The 15,059-nt window shown below is 35.6% G+C and overlaps 1 protein-coding gene across 3 annotated transcripts in view; it reads right to left on the bottom strand.

Annotated features, from left to right (window-relative positions):
- The window catches only part of LOC106053276 (trichohyalin-like), a 100,398-nt gene that overhangs the window by 30,446 nt on the left and 54,893 nt on the right, over positions 1-15,059 (bottom strand). For 2 of the 3 annotated variants that reach the window (XM_056003560.1, XM_056003561.1), the window contains exons 2-3: positions 12,010-12,263; positions 637-866 (exon numbers count right to left, since the gene is read on the bottom strand). In XM_056003560.1, the coding sequence (XP_055859535.1) occupies positions 637-866; positions 12,010-12,082 (303 nt within the window). In that variant the 5' untranslated portion in view covers positions 12,083-12,263. Of the gene's footprint in view, positions 1-636; positions 867-3,405; positions 3,700-12,009; positions 12,264-15,059 lie in introns of those variants that run through there. The other variant, XM_056003562.1, reaches the window with a different exon arrangement.

Genomic DNA, 15,059 nt, shown 5'->3' with positions numbered 1-15,059 from the left:
GTATTAGGTAGACAGATAGTCAGGTAATCAGATAGACAGGTAGTCAGGTAATAAGATGGACATTAGTCAGGTAATCAGATAGATAGGTAATCAGATGGACAGGTAGTCAGGTAATCAATGGATAGCTAGTCAGGTAATCAGATGGACAGATAGTCAGGTAATCAATGGATAGCTAGTCAGGTAATCAGATGGACAGATAGTCAGGTAATCAGATAGACAGTTAGTAAGGTAATTAGATGGACAGGTAGTCGGGTAATTAGATAGACAGGTAGTCAGGTAGTTAGGTAGACACTAGGAGCTAGTAGAACAGAGTAACATCACTTCAAAACTCCAGTCACACGAAACATTCCCAGTTCCTTCATTAGGACTCAAACACAAAACATTAAGTTATACAGTCTAACAAACAGCCGTACGACCACCTCACCATTTTTCGAAGATGACATTTAAATCAATATAATATGTGAGGCCACAGCACAGTTCTCTTAGACACTACCGACCTTAATGCATGCGTTCACAATAGCAATGATCTTAAAGCCTACATGCGTTAAACTGATATGAAAGAAAGATGAGACCCAAAAGATTATATCTGCATCACGTGACTGAAGAAAGAAACTCAAACATTGATATAAAACCCACCTCGCTGTCAGCTGACCCGGAACTTCCGGTCGTCTTGAGCTGCCGGTAGGCCATGATCCTCTCGTAGAGCGTCAAGTTGTTTTTCCCCGCCATCCCGGGGTGACGCTTCTGGGACCGGCGTATAATTCTGCGTGCCGCCTTATGTTCGGGGGGCAGAAGCGTGTCCACCACCTCCCCGAGTTTTTGACGGGTTTTCCTCTTTCTGAGTATGGGCTCGTCTCCTGGTAGACCTGCCGAGATTAAACAAAAAAATCTTTTACAAGTTTATTCATCAAAAAAACTGTGATTGTTGCACTGCTAGATTATGATGATTGTACGGCTAGATTAAGATGGCTGCACGGCTATGATTATATTGGTTGAATGACTAGAATAAACTCGATGCGCAATAATTATGGATTTTCATCTAAACTATAAATAGCTAGCTTATTAGTGTATCCGAGTAGAGAATAAAAGAAATGTTTATAAGTTGCTTTTAAAATGTAGCTATTTGATGAGGTTTTTTTTTCCAATCTCTTCCCTTCTTGAAGTTCGATTTAGCTCCCTCGATATTGTTTAGTTCCAAATAGATATATGTTTTCAAATTGTTGGCTTTTTATTAATTCCCAGGATAAACATTCTTTAGAAAGAAAATAGCATATTAAAAGCCCCCTCCAATAGTTCTATCTTTGTGAATTACTAGCCGGATATAACCCGCGGGCCTTAGTTAGGCTATTACTGATCTACTGAGGCTATTACTATCTACTGGATTGAATTTAGATCTTTGTCAAACATGGAGAATGTTCCCTTCACATTTTTAAATTTGACACGAAAATAAAAGTAGATTCTGAAAATGGGTTTACCCGTTCATCCGAGATAAATTCATATCCAATATAAATTTCTGTGAAAACGGGTTTACCCGATTTTTTAAAAAGTTTTGTTATTTAATAGAGATACAATTAGGTACTTTTTATCTATTTTTATGGCCCTAAAGTTATAGGAGGGATATTAAACATACACGCCATGATCTAAAGAAATTTTATGCCAAATTTTATCAAGATTGGTCAAACGGTTTTCATTTCTATTCCGGATATACATACATACTTACATACACCTTACTTTCTGCTTTAAAGTGTCCTAAAGTTGCCCTCAAGTGCATCATTTGTTTGCTTGGCTTGTACCACGAGCCATACTACCTTAATAACTTTATTCCTAGACAAGAAACCTGTTGCTATTTATGAAGCATTTTGCTAGGAAGGATGTAAGTTGTGTAATGGACTGTATGAGCTTGTTGCTCTTGTAGCCATGACGAAAGTTATGCGGATGTTTTGGTTGTGTAGGCTAGAGAATTTCTGATGAAAGTAATTGAAGAGGAATAATAAGAGTGATGTGCAGGTTAAAAGGGGAGACTACCCAGAGACGTAAGACATGTATTTGTAGTAAGTTAGATTTTGTTAATATAATTATTACATTTGTAACTCAGCATTATCAGTATATATGTACTCTAAAGTTAAAGTTGTGTGTATTTATAAATAAAAGTCTATTTAAGCTTATCTAAGTTTATCTCTTCATGATATTAACACGCCTTCATCGGTCTATTCCAGTGGTCTTCAACCTTTTCTGGTCTACCCCCCCCCCCTTTTCGTATTTTATCTTTAAACAGAATCCGCCAGCGCAGAAGCTTTGTAGCAACGTGTCAACTTGAAATTATTGTGCATCTTCTTTCTATATAAAAGGATTTAGCGCCAATAGTATTAAAATTACAATTAAAAGTTTAAAATGAGGTAAGCGCGATTAGCATAAGAAAATATTAAAGCTAGATAACTGCGATCAAAGTTGATGTCTAAATGCTAAACTGTAAATGAGAAGAGATGCTAAAGTGTAGACAAATGTCAGGTCAAGGGTCAATGGTGTGAATTACGTAAACAACTACATTTCCATCAGGGGCTGCTGTGGCTAAGTGGTTAAGCACTTGGCTTCTGAACCTGGGGTCCTGGGTTCTAATCTCGGTGAAGACTGGGATTATGAATTTCGAGATTTTTAGGGCGCCCCTAAATCCTTCAAACTCTAATGGGTACCTGACTTTAGTTGGGGAAAGTAAAGGTGGTTGGTTGTGCTGGCCACATGACACCCTGCTCGTTAACCGTTGGCCAAAAGAAACAGATGACCTTAACATCATCTGCCCCATAGTTCGCAAGGTCTGAAAGGGAAACTTTATTTGACATTTCCACCGTTTTCCACTGGATCTAGTGGAACAATCTAGTGGCACAATCTAATGCAACAATGTAGTGGAACAATGTTGTTAAAAATAAACAGTTTAAAAAATAGCTTTCTGTGGAACGATACATTATTACAACAGAGAATTAACAGAACTTTAGCAGTGGAGTATTAACAGTATCAAACGTAGCCTAGTGACACAGTGCCGGCCTTAGATAAATGGTAGCCCTTGGCGAAGTGAATTTGGTGGCTCAAGTAAAATATAAGAATAAAATAAACAGCTAAAAAATAAAATTACGCATTTTATTGAAAACCACATCACCCTAGTGTACATTGGGCACAAATTTAGCTATTTCTTCTCTAGAAAAATTGTCACCTGAGAAGGCCCCACAAATCGGAGGCCCTAGGTGGCTGCCTAGTTTACCTATGCCTAAGGCCGGCCCTGATAGTGTATATATTAGTTACTCTAAACTTGAATATTAGTATTTATAATCTAAAAATAAAGAATTAAGCAACTGATTAAAAAACAACACCATTATCCAGAAACTTCTGAAAGAAAGTGGAATAGCGAATTACCGTAAACTATTTTACAGCTACCATTATGATAGCTCAACAGTTAAACACAAATTTAAATATCGTCTGCTATCTGGTACTTCCTCTTTGAGCACGAGAACTCTAGGAGCCGAAACTTTACGATCAAGGTTTCAGAATACCGAGGTTGATTTTCCGAAAACCAAAAAAAAAAGATAAATAAAATTTTACATTTTAAGTTGAAAACTATTTATCCACGTGCGTTTGTATTGTAAACGTTTGACACAAGACATTAAAAAGTATGAATAATGAAAGAAAAAATTAAAAGTAGCCTCGTCGTGCACAGCGCCCCCTGCCGGGGCTACTTCAAAGTATCGATATAATCACAGGAGCTAGGAAAGCATCGAGAAAAACAATCGGTAACTGTTATTGACTGTTGCATTGTGGGAGTTTGGAAACCTGGCCAACAGGCAGTCAACTTGATTAACGATCCGTGGCCTGGCACAACACGATTTCTGGGATCAATATTTTATTGGAAATATTTCTCTCTGTCTTTTTTTATTTAAAACATCACAAAAAATTATATTTAAAAATCGAATCAATGAAAAAAAAAAAACAACTTATGTTTACAGTAAATAGATACAGTAGATCGACTAAACTTTGGATAACTATCAATATTATTTATTGAAAAGATAGCAGACTTGAAATTTCATTGGTAAAGTCATACGATTGGTGATGGTATGATTGCCACATTGACTAGTTTTGGACTGAATTTGCTGAAGTTTAAAACAAACCATACACAAACAAAAAATACATTATAGTATATCAATATTTCTGTGTAAGTTCATTTTTTTAAATACATTTTTTTAAATGAAAGAAAGAAGAAAAGTGATAGAGAGATAGAAAATGTCTGAATGAGAGAATGCAAGAATGGACATTCCTTAAAAACGACATTTTACGACAAGTTCTAACTGATCAAAAAATTTACTAAGAACTGGTCACACAGAACGAAACACATTGTCGCATTTGTCGGATTCAGAAACTTGAAAATTGACTCAGGCCCCTAAAAAGCAAATAAAAAAAAATTACTTAAAAATAAAAATAAAAATATGTAAGGGAAAGAACTGCACATTTACATGTCTCACAGTAGTGTAAAATTTATTTCCCTTTTCTATGCCAAACGAAATTAATTAATTACCTCTAATTAATTAATTAATTAATTGGTGATTTTTAGCGGCCCCCGAAAGGAGAAAAGACACTATTAGTTTTGTGTGGCCTGTCTGTCCGTCTGTCCGTCCGTCCGTCCCGTTTAGATCTCAGAAACTAGAGAAGAAAATGAAAAATGAAAATTTTAGATCATTCAAAGTTCTGATACAACGGCTACTTGTTTTCTTTTCCGAAAGTGAACCATCTATTTTTTAAAATTACATATGCAAGCAGATTTTTCAAAAAATTACACCACTTTTCATTGAAAAACTTCAGGGGAGGTCACTTTTTTTTAAAAGGTCATGTACTTCTTCATTAATAACTCAAGCTTCATTCATAGATTCGAGCATTGGTACAAAAAATTTGCATCTAAGGTCACAATGGTAAAAGTGTCAATGGATCATTATAAAATATATTTTCCATTTATTAATTAACTCATTGAATAGAATACTGATTCAAATGTTGTTTTTTTAAAAATAATTTTGATACGAACTTCGTTTTAGTTATAAGTTTAAAAATAACAAACTATAGCGCGCACTTTTGACATACCCTCATTATAGGGGCCTACACTTGACAGTCTAAATAAGACTAAATAGAGCCCACATCTAGATATATCTATAATATATATATTATAAATGTATTGATAATTTGAACAAAATTTTAATTATTAAGGCAATAACTTATCTTTTGACAGCTTAGGGGTGCAGTGAGAGGGAGAGAGAGAATGAGAGAGAAAGAGAGAGAGAGAGAGAGAGAGAGAGAGAGAGAGAACAATCAATAGGCAATCACGTATTTAAAGTTTCATTAGGTTAGGACTTAAAATTTACTTAGCATTCAACCACGTTGGCAACGAATTGATCTGTGTATCGATCGAGCATACATAATTTAATTTCAAATAATACCTTCGACTTTGACAAAAACGTATGGTCGTATGGTCGGTATAGAAATAGAGTGAAATAAGAAACCTATCCATGTCTGCAAAGGGAAATTATAATTTTTGCAATCAAAAGTTAACAATAAAAAGTCCAGCACGAATTAAGGATTAAATAAATATTTCGTTGCTTTTGCGACCAAAAGCAAATCCGACTTTTTAAAATGATTGAATTTTTCAACACCATGCCAGAAAATGTTTAAATATTTAAAGATTATAATATTAAGGCTTAATTTCGAGGCCAAAAGAAAAGCCCTTATAAAAGACAGCCACAAGGAATGTCATGAAAACTTAAACAGTGAATCAAAACTAGCAAAAGGGTGGTTAAGAATATTTATTCAACGCGACTGCTTGGCGTTTAAACCCTTCGAATTCCCTCCTTCCCCTCCTGTTTTTTCTCCTTAGAAACTTTACCGCTAAAACAATTTTATATCCAACTTTTTCTTTTCGCGTACCCTCCGATAAACATTTTTTTGCGCCCCTATTAGCCATCAGGGGCCTGGAGTGGTGGCGATTTAAACTCCTACTCTGAGGTCCGGAAGGGCTTCAAAAAATGTAATAAAGGGGAAAAGAAACTGTCAGACACAAAACATAAATTCAAGTTTTTCTTTGCAAATGTTTGTGTAATTTGTGTAATTAATGAATGTTCATTAAAACTAGATTTATTTTTTTTTAATCGGAGAAAGTGTCTCCTTGATCATTTTCAAGTAAACAGTACTGTGGAGGATGATCTTTCAAGAGTTGTTGCTGGAGAGGTGATTGTCCCTTCAGCGAGCCCCTGAGGGTTTGGGGAGGCGCCCCAGAAGCCACGCCTTTTCTTGTCTTCTGAGCCATGCTATTTTTCGGAGCCCTTTCTAATTCCAGATAGTTAATGAAAAGTGGGTGTTGCCTATATCTAGGTAGAAAGTACGACCTCGTAGTCTGCTACACAGTCTTTCTTATAATAAAAACAAAATGTTCAATTAAAATTAGGTTGCATAAATCAGGGGAGCTAATATGTACGTCACATTAAGAAGAAGAATTAGAATTATTTTATTCAAAACAACGACATAGGGTAGGTAACTGCGTTAATACAATGTTACAATGTTTCAAGATTATCTACCCTTCTTTATGAAAAAAAAAAAAAAGTTTAGTTTACCATTAGCCGATAAACGCTGGCCGTTATGATATATACACATTATAGATATCATCGTTTAAATTAGGCCTAGAATATATAAACTATAAATACATAATATTTAGTTAATGATCATTTAAAATATCAACAATATCATGAAATTATGTCTGTTCTATTTATGTGTATGTCTCTGTTGTGTTGTCTTTATATGAGAAAGGGAGTCCTTGTAATCACAACAAATTTCCATAAGGATCAATAAGAAGTCTTAGTCTTATAGAATCGAAGAGTTTATATTAAAATTGTAAAGTCGCAATTCTTTCATTTTATTGTGAACTAATTTCTTATGACATTCTGAGCTATGTATTTGCATATTACCTTCTACTCTGTACAAACTCGTATAAATCTCATTTTCTTATTCATATTGAAAGTACAACTTAAATTATATCTTTTGCCATATCGATTGGAACTTGGGACCTTTGATTCAACAGAAGAATACACAATTAACTAATTTTTTATTGCAAATACTGATTATATTGTTACGATCTTCTCAATTAGGCCTTCTGCAAATACTGCCCAACAACATAACACATCTAAAACATCAACTTGACAACAAGAGCTTGAATAAACAATGTGACGGCTTATTTACACTTACATCAACAACAGCCAATAAACATAATTGGCTGCACTAACTTCAAATGCTTTGCTACACTACAGAACTGCCTAACTAATCACTACAAGTCTCTCTAGCTCGTACAGCTACATTTTCGAGGACTCACAAGGTACAGCACAGTCCTTCTCTTGCTGTCCTGGACTCGACTGTCTTTCTTACACATTGTCTCTCGACCGTAAAGGCTTTCGGTCACATGACCACAGCACAGGTCATACTTGCGTGTATTAGCAGTACTGTGCCTTGTTCAACAGCCCTGACCTGTGTGATTGGCCTGAGTCGTGTGTCAGTAGGCCGCACATACATTAACCCTTTCAGTCCGCCACTGGAGTTACTACAATATCAACAAACAAGGGCATCAAAGTTTACGCTTACTGAGAAAACTGTCCTCGTTTAATGTTAGCGAAAAGGCCGTGGCTATGTTTCAAGTTTTAGTATCACTGCCTTGTATGGCAATCTGATCATTAGAAATAAAAATATACTTCATAGAATCCAAAGCGCTGCTGGTAAAATCATTGGCAAAAAAAAAAAAAAAACCCATTTGGGCAGCTGTTTGAGACAAACATTCATAAAAAAAACTAAAAAGATTCTAGAAATAAAAAATCACCCTATGGGTCAGGATTTTGTGATTTTGCCATCACAAAAGAGCTACAAGACACCGATAGCAAAGACAAACAGACACAAACACTCTTTTGTTCCATTGGCAATAAAATCATTAAATAGGAACAATCTGATATAAACTTTCTCACATGTAAATTATGAGTGAGTCTGGTGTGAATGGTTTGTTTTTTTATAGTTAAAATGTTTTGTTTGGTGTAATGCACAAACTGTAAGACAAATTTTCCTTACGGACAATAAAGATTATTATTATTATTATTAATACTCTAAAATGCAACCCACCTCATCCATTTGATTTACAGACGCGGTCTGTAATTTATTAAACAATTTTTCAAAGGTGTCGGCTTGACCATGTAGTATCAATCCTCAACATTGAGCTGCAACCTCATTAACTGACCACAGGTCGTGACGTTGATGCCTTCAAATAACGAATGGTCTCGGTTGTATGCGCCTCGGAATGTCGTAACGATTGTTTCAACCTCGAGCTCCGCCCACTGATCCCCCTCTGTCGTCCTAGATGACGTATGGGCCAAATAGTAAAGTAACCCCCTCCCCCCCTTTTCAGATCTATAGGGTAAGGGTAAAGGTCATCTGCTTCTATGGCCGAAGGTTAACGAGGTGTCAAAAGGCCAGCACAACGACCAGCCGCCGTTACACTCACCAAATAATATCAGGCACCTTCTAGAGTTGTGTGGGCTAAGACAGGAAATTCCAATATTCAAAATTCACAGTCTTCACTGATATTCTAACCCCCAAGACAGCCTCGGTTCGTAAATTAAGCGCTTTACCACTCTGCCACTATACAACCCACGAGGTTTAGGCTAGAGCATAGCTAATTTAATTTCTGAAGGATCAGTCTTAGCCTAAACCAGTGATTCCCAAAGTGGTCTATATAGACCCCCAGGGGTCTACGAAGACTTTCAAGGGGTCTACGAAAGTGAGAAAACAAATTGGGGGTCCATGAGATGTCCAAGGGGGTCTATGATAATAGATTTCATATAAGCAGGTCGTGACTTTAATTTTTACATCCCATTAATGTAATTCTTCACACTATATATAATTTGTAACTTAGTTAATCATTTAAATATTTATCCTGCTATTCAAACGAAAAATTGTTGTATTTAATTTCAATACTTATTAAAATAACTTAATTTTGTCTTCATATAAATAATGTTTAACAAAAAGAAATGTAGTCTAGTGTTGATTATATAAAATTGTTCATTCTTTCCGGTCACCGGATTGCCTTTTTTATGACGATATGAAACTAATTACGCTTGAGGATCATCTGCGACAATATCACCCAGATAAAAAGATATAGATTTGAAAAACTTTTGAACATTCAAAGATAAAGTTCAGAATAGACCCACAAAATCTCTATTCAACATCATGTAGAGAAGATGGTGGTTTATGAGTCTTACAATATCTGTTCTCTTATAGCAAAATAAGGGTTTGGTGGTAGTGGTTAAGCGCTTGGCTTCCGTAATTGGGGTCCTGGGTTCTAATCTATGTGAATTTTGAATTTCAGGATTTTCAGGGCTCACCTAAGTCCACCCATCTCTAATGGGTACCTGAATTATGTTAGTAAAAGTAAAGGCGGTTGGTCGTTGTTCTGCCCACATGACACCCTGCTCGTTAACCGTTGGCCAAAGAAACATGACCATAACATCATCACAATGTCTGAAAGGGGAAATTTACTTATTTATGGCAAAATGCGGAAAACACCATAGGTAAAACATTGATTTTATCAGCCGTTGTAGTTTTAAAACCTGTTTTACATAAACCCACATCTGATATTATTAAAAGAATTTCTTTAAGCAACAATACAGTTCAAGGTTGCTTCGGTGGCATGAGTTATAAAATTAAAAGCTTCATATGTAATTCTTTGCAAACTACATATATACGTTTGGGCTCAGCAGCGTCACAGGTTCTGACAGGATGTAGTGGTGTGTGCTGCAAACTGCATTATGGTCGCCGGCTCCTTATTTTTCCTCAGGTTAACCCACAAAACCTTTCCCATGTTTGAGTTGCAAGATAGGAGAGTTTTGAATTCAGTTTTACTTCTGCTAGGTGGGTAGCCAGCCAAGACTAATGACTAATGAGCCCTTCATGCTCGAAGCTTACTGGTTTAGGCGACAGCCTTCGCTCTTTCTCCCGATAGTGATAACATCTTCGCGCGGACACAATAGTTGAGCAACTCGTGAAACGTCAACAAATACACGAGAAACTGCTCTTTGCGAAAACTCTTACAGTGATACTTAAGGCCATTGTGTTTGGAGATTCCAGCAATAGGCCTACATATTGCTATTTTAATTGGTTTTGAATTTTATCAATAAAAAAGAGAGATCTCTAAAATCTCTAATATGTAGCTTTAAATTACTTTTTCACTTTTCAACTCTCTACAGATAGAAATTAGGAGGCGTTTTTGCTGAGCGGTAAAGTGCTTGGTTTCTGAACCGGGCGTCCCGAGTTTGAATCCTGTTGAAGACTTGGATTTTTAATTTCGGGATCTTTTGGGCGCCTCTGAGGCCACCCAGCTCTAATGGGTATCTGACATTAGTTGGGGAAAATAAAGGCTGTTGGTCGTTGTGCTGGCCACATGACACCCTCGATAATCGTAGGCCACAGAAACAGATGACCTTTACATCATCTGCTCTATAGACCACAAGGTCTGAGGGGAACTTTACTTTTTGTACAGATAGAAATTAGTTTTTTTTAAAAAGTTGAATTTGCAAAAATTTGAAAATTAAGCAGGGGGTCTACCAATAACCAGAAAACATGGCAAGGGGTCTACGAGACAAAAAAGTTTGAGAACCACTGGCCTAAACTAATTAGAGAATAATTCGAATATATTATACATTCATCTAGATACAATTTTACAATGACTAAACATTAGATGTTTGAATAAGAAATTATCAAATCTATATCCCCATCTGCCAATATATACATTGTTGTAAACCAGTGATGCCTATCCTAATTTGACTTGCGGGCCAAAATATTTTTCCGGCACTCGTGTCACAGGCCACATCACCGAAAATGTACAAAAATGAAATGAAATGGACCTGAAACAATTTCATTAGAACTATGTGGATCTAGTACTTAAATTAATGAATGGGATATCTTTACGCGTCAGAAAATGTATTCATTTCTCAACTTAAAATGTGGGAAAACATTGTAACCAGCGACAAATTTTCTAGTCTCTTATTGATAAATATTCCCATCGATCCTCCAATCTCTAGGCATAGTTTAACAATCATTTATTCGCGGCTCAAACCAAAAATGCCGCCATGTTTGATAAATGCCGTATATATGTTGTTGCTTTTTTAAACAGCCCACTCTTTCTTTATAAGACAACTATTTTGGCTTAATATGTTCCACAAAAAAGTAAAGATTCGTTCACTTGTCCTGCTAGATTTTACATTCAGAGTGAACTCGTAGTTTCCTCGGCTCTCCCATTTCATACACGTAGAGATGTTAAAGGTCATAGTGTCAATCCATCTGAGAAAGAGTGACGACCCACAAACTTTTCTTGTAGAGGAGGATTTTCTACACTTTATGCCGACGTTTCGGAGGGCTGGATGAAACCACGTCAAGGGCCGGATGTGGCCTGAGGGGCCGTATTTTGGGCATTAATGTTATAAACAATTAAAAGATATAATCTACGTTTTAAATCATTTATAACGTGAAGATTGCGTAAAAAGTTACCAGTAGATGTTGTAGTGTATATGTAGTGTATATAGTTACCAGCAGGTGTTGTAATGAATATATTAACCAACAGATTTTGTAGTGTATATAGTTACTAGAAGGTGTTGCAGTATATATAGTTACCAGTGGGTGTTGTAGTGTATATAGTTACCAGTGGGTGTTGTAGTGTATTTAGTCACCAGTGGGTGTTGTAGTGTATATAGCTACCAGTGGGTGTTGCAGTGTATATAGTTACCAGTGGGTGTTGCAGTGTTTAATTGTATATAGTTATAGTAGGTGTTGTAGTGTATATATTTTAGCAGCAGAGTTTGTTGTGTATATAGTTACCAGCAGGTGTTGTAATGAATATATTAACCAACAGATTTTGTAGTGTATATAGTTACTAGAAGGTGTTGTAGTGTATATAGTTACCAGTGGGTGTTGTTGAAGGTCTGTGCTTTGGTTTCTTCTCTTGTGCCGAGGTCTTTAAACTTGCATCAGACATCTTAGCTTGGACTTCAAACCCTTCTGTAGATTGACTATTCTGGTCTTTGTAGTTTCTTCCCACACTTTCCCAAGCAGCTGAAGTGACTTGGAGTTCAACGTCTTTGAGATTTCATTCTAGTCTTTACATTTCTACTTGTCTCTTCTTGTAAGCTATTCGTTGAGTTACAATGTCAGTTATTCTGAAAATATACAGTAAAGATTTTCGATCAGCGAAAAAAAAAGCCCCCACATATATATGTATTATTAGTTTTTAAACCCTTTAAATGCGACGCTAAACTAATTTTTTTCACTAGAACCGGACGGTCCAAACACTTGTTCGTTCCGTCAAACTGTATCAGCGCTACTTCTTAACCAGGGAGCGTGAAAAGGCTCAAGACGTCTGTGTGTAGTCTTAAGTTACTTCTTTGTGTGTTTTGTCTGTTCTTATTTTTTGAAACGTTACCTAACCCTGTTACTGTTGTTGGTTTTAATTCAAAAAGATACAATTCTTGTAATCAAAACCAATTTCCAAGAAGGATCAATATAGCAGTCTTGTTATTAGTCTTAGTATTAATTAATTACATAATGAATTGATTATAATATAATTTAATCTAGATATAATTTTAATATACAATGAATAAACATTAGATGTCAAGGAATGACCACTGTGCTAGTTAATAAGATTGTAGATTCATCGTTTGAGTGACAACTTATTGAATGTATAGCTTGATCTGTTAATATATGCATTATATTATAAACAATTGAAGATACAATCTATATTCCCTGTACTATATTGAATTCTCGGTTCATTGAATAATCTCCTCTAATAAATCTTTTCTCGAGATTTCTTTGTTTACTATTGATAAACATTATAGATTTATAGATTTAGATTTGTCAGTGCAAGTTTCTTGCATATCGTTATAAATTTGTGTCAATAAAGAGGTAGGCCTACTGAACTCCGTGATCGAATATATGCCCTTTTTGTCCTCTAAAAACACTGAAGAGCTTCACACTCTCATTTAATCACAGTAATCTGCCCTTTGATAACTCTTTTCGCTTTTCATGACCCAGTTTAAGTTTTTAAGCACTCAAGTTCAAAAAGAGAAAAGAAAAGCGCTAAAATCTTGCTATTTATTTATGTTCCTCCATGTAGTGAGATCTGCAAAATACATAAACAATGCTATAAGGACTATATAGGGTGACCTCTCCGGAAAGCAAACGAAATGAGGATTTTTGGGTTCAAATAATGGCTGAAGCCGGGAGTTATAATTGGGATTATGTTGCACTCATTGTATCTCTGTTAACCCTTAAAACGTGTGTGGTAGTTTAGCCTCTAAACATCATACTTGTAATTTCATTTTGTATGCACTAATTCTAAAACTGCTCAGCACTTTAAGGGTTAAGAAGACAGAAAATTGGGAGAAGGAAAAAACAAACAACCAATCGTTTCTTCGACCAGTACTATGGCCTCCTATTGCCTATCCTTACAGCATGTAAGACGGTTCATTTATCTTCACTATATTCTTATCTTATCAGATACAGACGTTACAAAAAAAAATGATTACGTCCTACACGCGTTCCACTATAAACGGTTAGCCAGCTTCACTATAACCATTTGGTTTTAACTATAACCAGTTTGTTGCACTATAAACAAATAACTTATGATATCTTTGCAAGGTCCCCACCTAATGGTTATAGTTCTGGTTGCGATATGGACTATTACCAGATAGCTTCACATTAACTAGTAAGCGATACGCATGTTACTCTCTCATTGTACCAGTTATTGTAGTATGATATCGTAAAATCATGTTAAAAAACAATGTATTAACTAACATTTATTCACTTACATTTTGTTTTGGTTTATTTTCATCATAATTTATCACTCAAAGTAATAAAAAAATAAATAATAATCCACCAAAACATAAGATTGAGTTATGGGGTACAACAAGGGGAAATAAGAAGTATATTACCGACATGTTTACTCTTCTGCATTTTTCTCCCCTTTCGCCAGAGAGCACACCCTGCTTTTAACACAGGTTCCATTTTATAGCGCACGGACAATCACATAACGAACATATGAAACATGATATGAAACAATGATGTGTGACGTCTCCTTTCGATCGCGCTCCATTTTGTGGTACACAGTAAAAAAAAAAAGCTAGGCTCTGCGATAAACATCGCCCATTCTAGCCGATGGTTCGACCCGCCATATTTGTTTGCGGCAGGGGACGTCTAAACTATTGACTCTATTCACCAGTCATTTTTATGCATGGTCGGACGCTGACAAAAGTATTATCTGCTATAGCTGAAACCCTGACAAACATTGAATTTAGCAAAGTACAAAGCTTAAAACAAGCAAAATATATAAGAAATCATTTTTAAAAAATAAAGTTTGTCTAAGGGTAAGAACTCCGCACTTACAACTATATATCTAACAATGTAGACGTTATTTCCCTTATTCGAAATGAAACAAAATAATTAGTTCCAATAAATAATTGACTAATTGGTTAATTCTAAAATTGATTTGTGTTGTGTTGGGTACAATAAAAAATTGTTTCAACTTGATCCGAGAACAGGTGTGGGAGAAATAACGTGTTCATTTATTCAAGGGGACGAAACCCTACATACTTAGCCCCCTTTCCTTTTTCAGATTTCACTTTCTTATGGTCAAAATCCAACTGAACATTTTTACAAAGCGTATCTCAACTCACTATGTCTGTCTATCTGTCTGTCTTGTAAAAAAAATTGTACAAGATGAAAGTTCGCACAATTATTTCCTGTACCTGACAAAACAAGAATCAATTTAAAAAAAAACAAACAATTTGTTTATTGTTAATTAATTATTTTGCTTGGAATCGAATCAGGGAAAGTAAATGTACTTGACAGATGTCGTGGTATAAGATTAGATAGTCCCCCTTTATACATATGTGCAGAGAATTAGGTCATCGCTTAACTAACAATAGATAACTGTGAACCTTCACTGGCACAACAGTTAG

This window comes from Biomphalaria glabrata, chromosome 11 (assembly GCF_947242115.1).
Source record: "Biomphalaria glabrata chromosome 11, xgBioGlab47.1, whole genome shotgun sequence".
Classification (NCBI taxonomy): domain Eukaryota; kingdom Metazoa; phylum Mollusca; class Gastropoda; family Planorbidae; genus Biomphalaria; species Biomphalaria glabrata.
The sequence above is the reverse complement of the archived record's forward strand: the minus strand, read 5'-3'. Positions and strand labels throughout refer to the sequence as shown.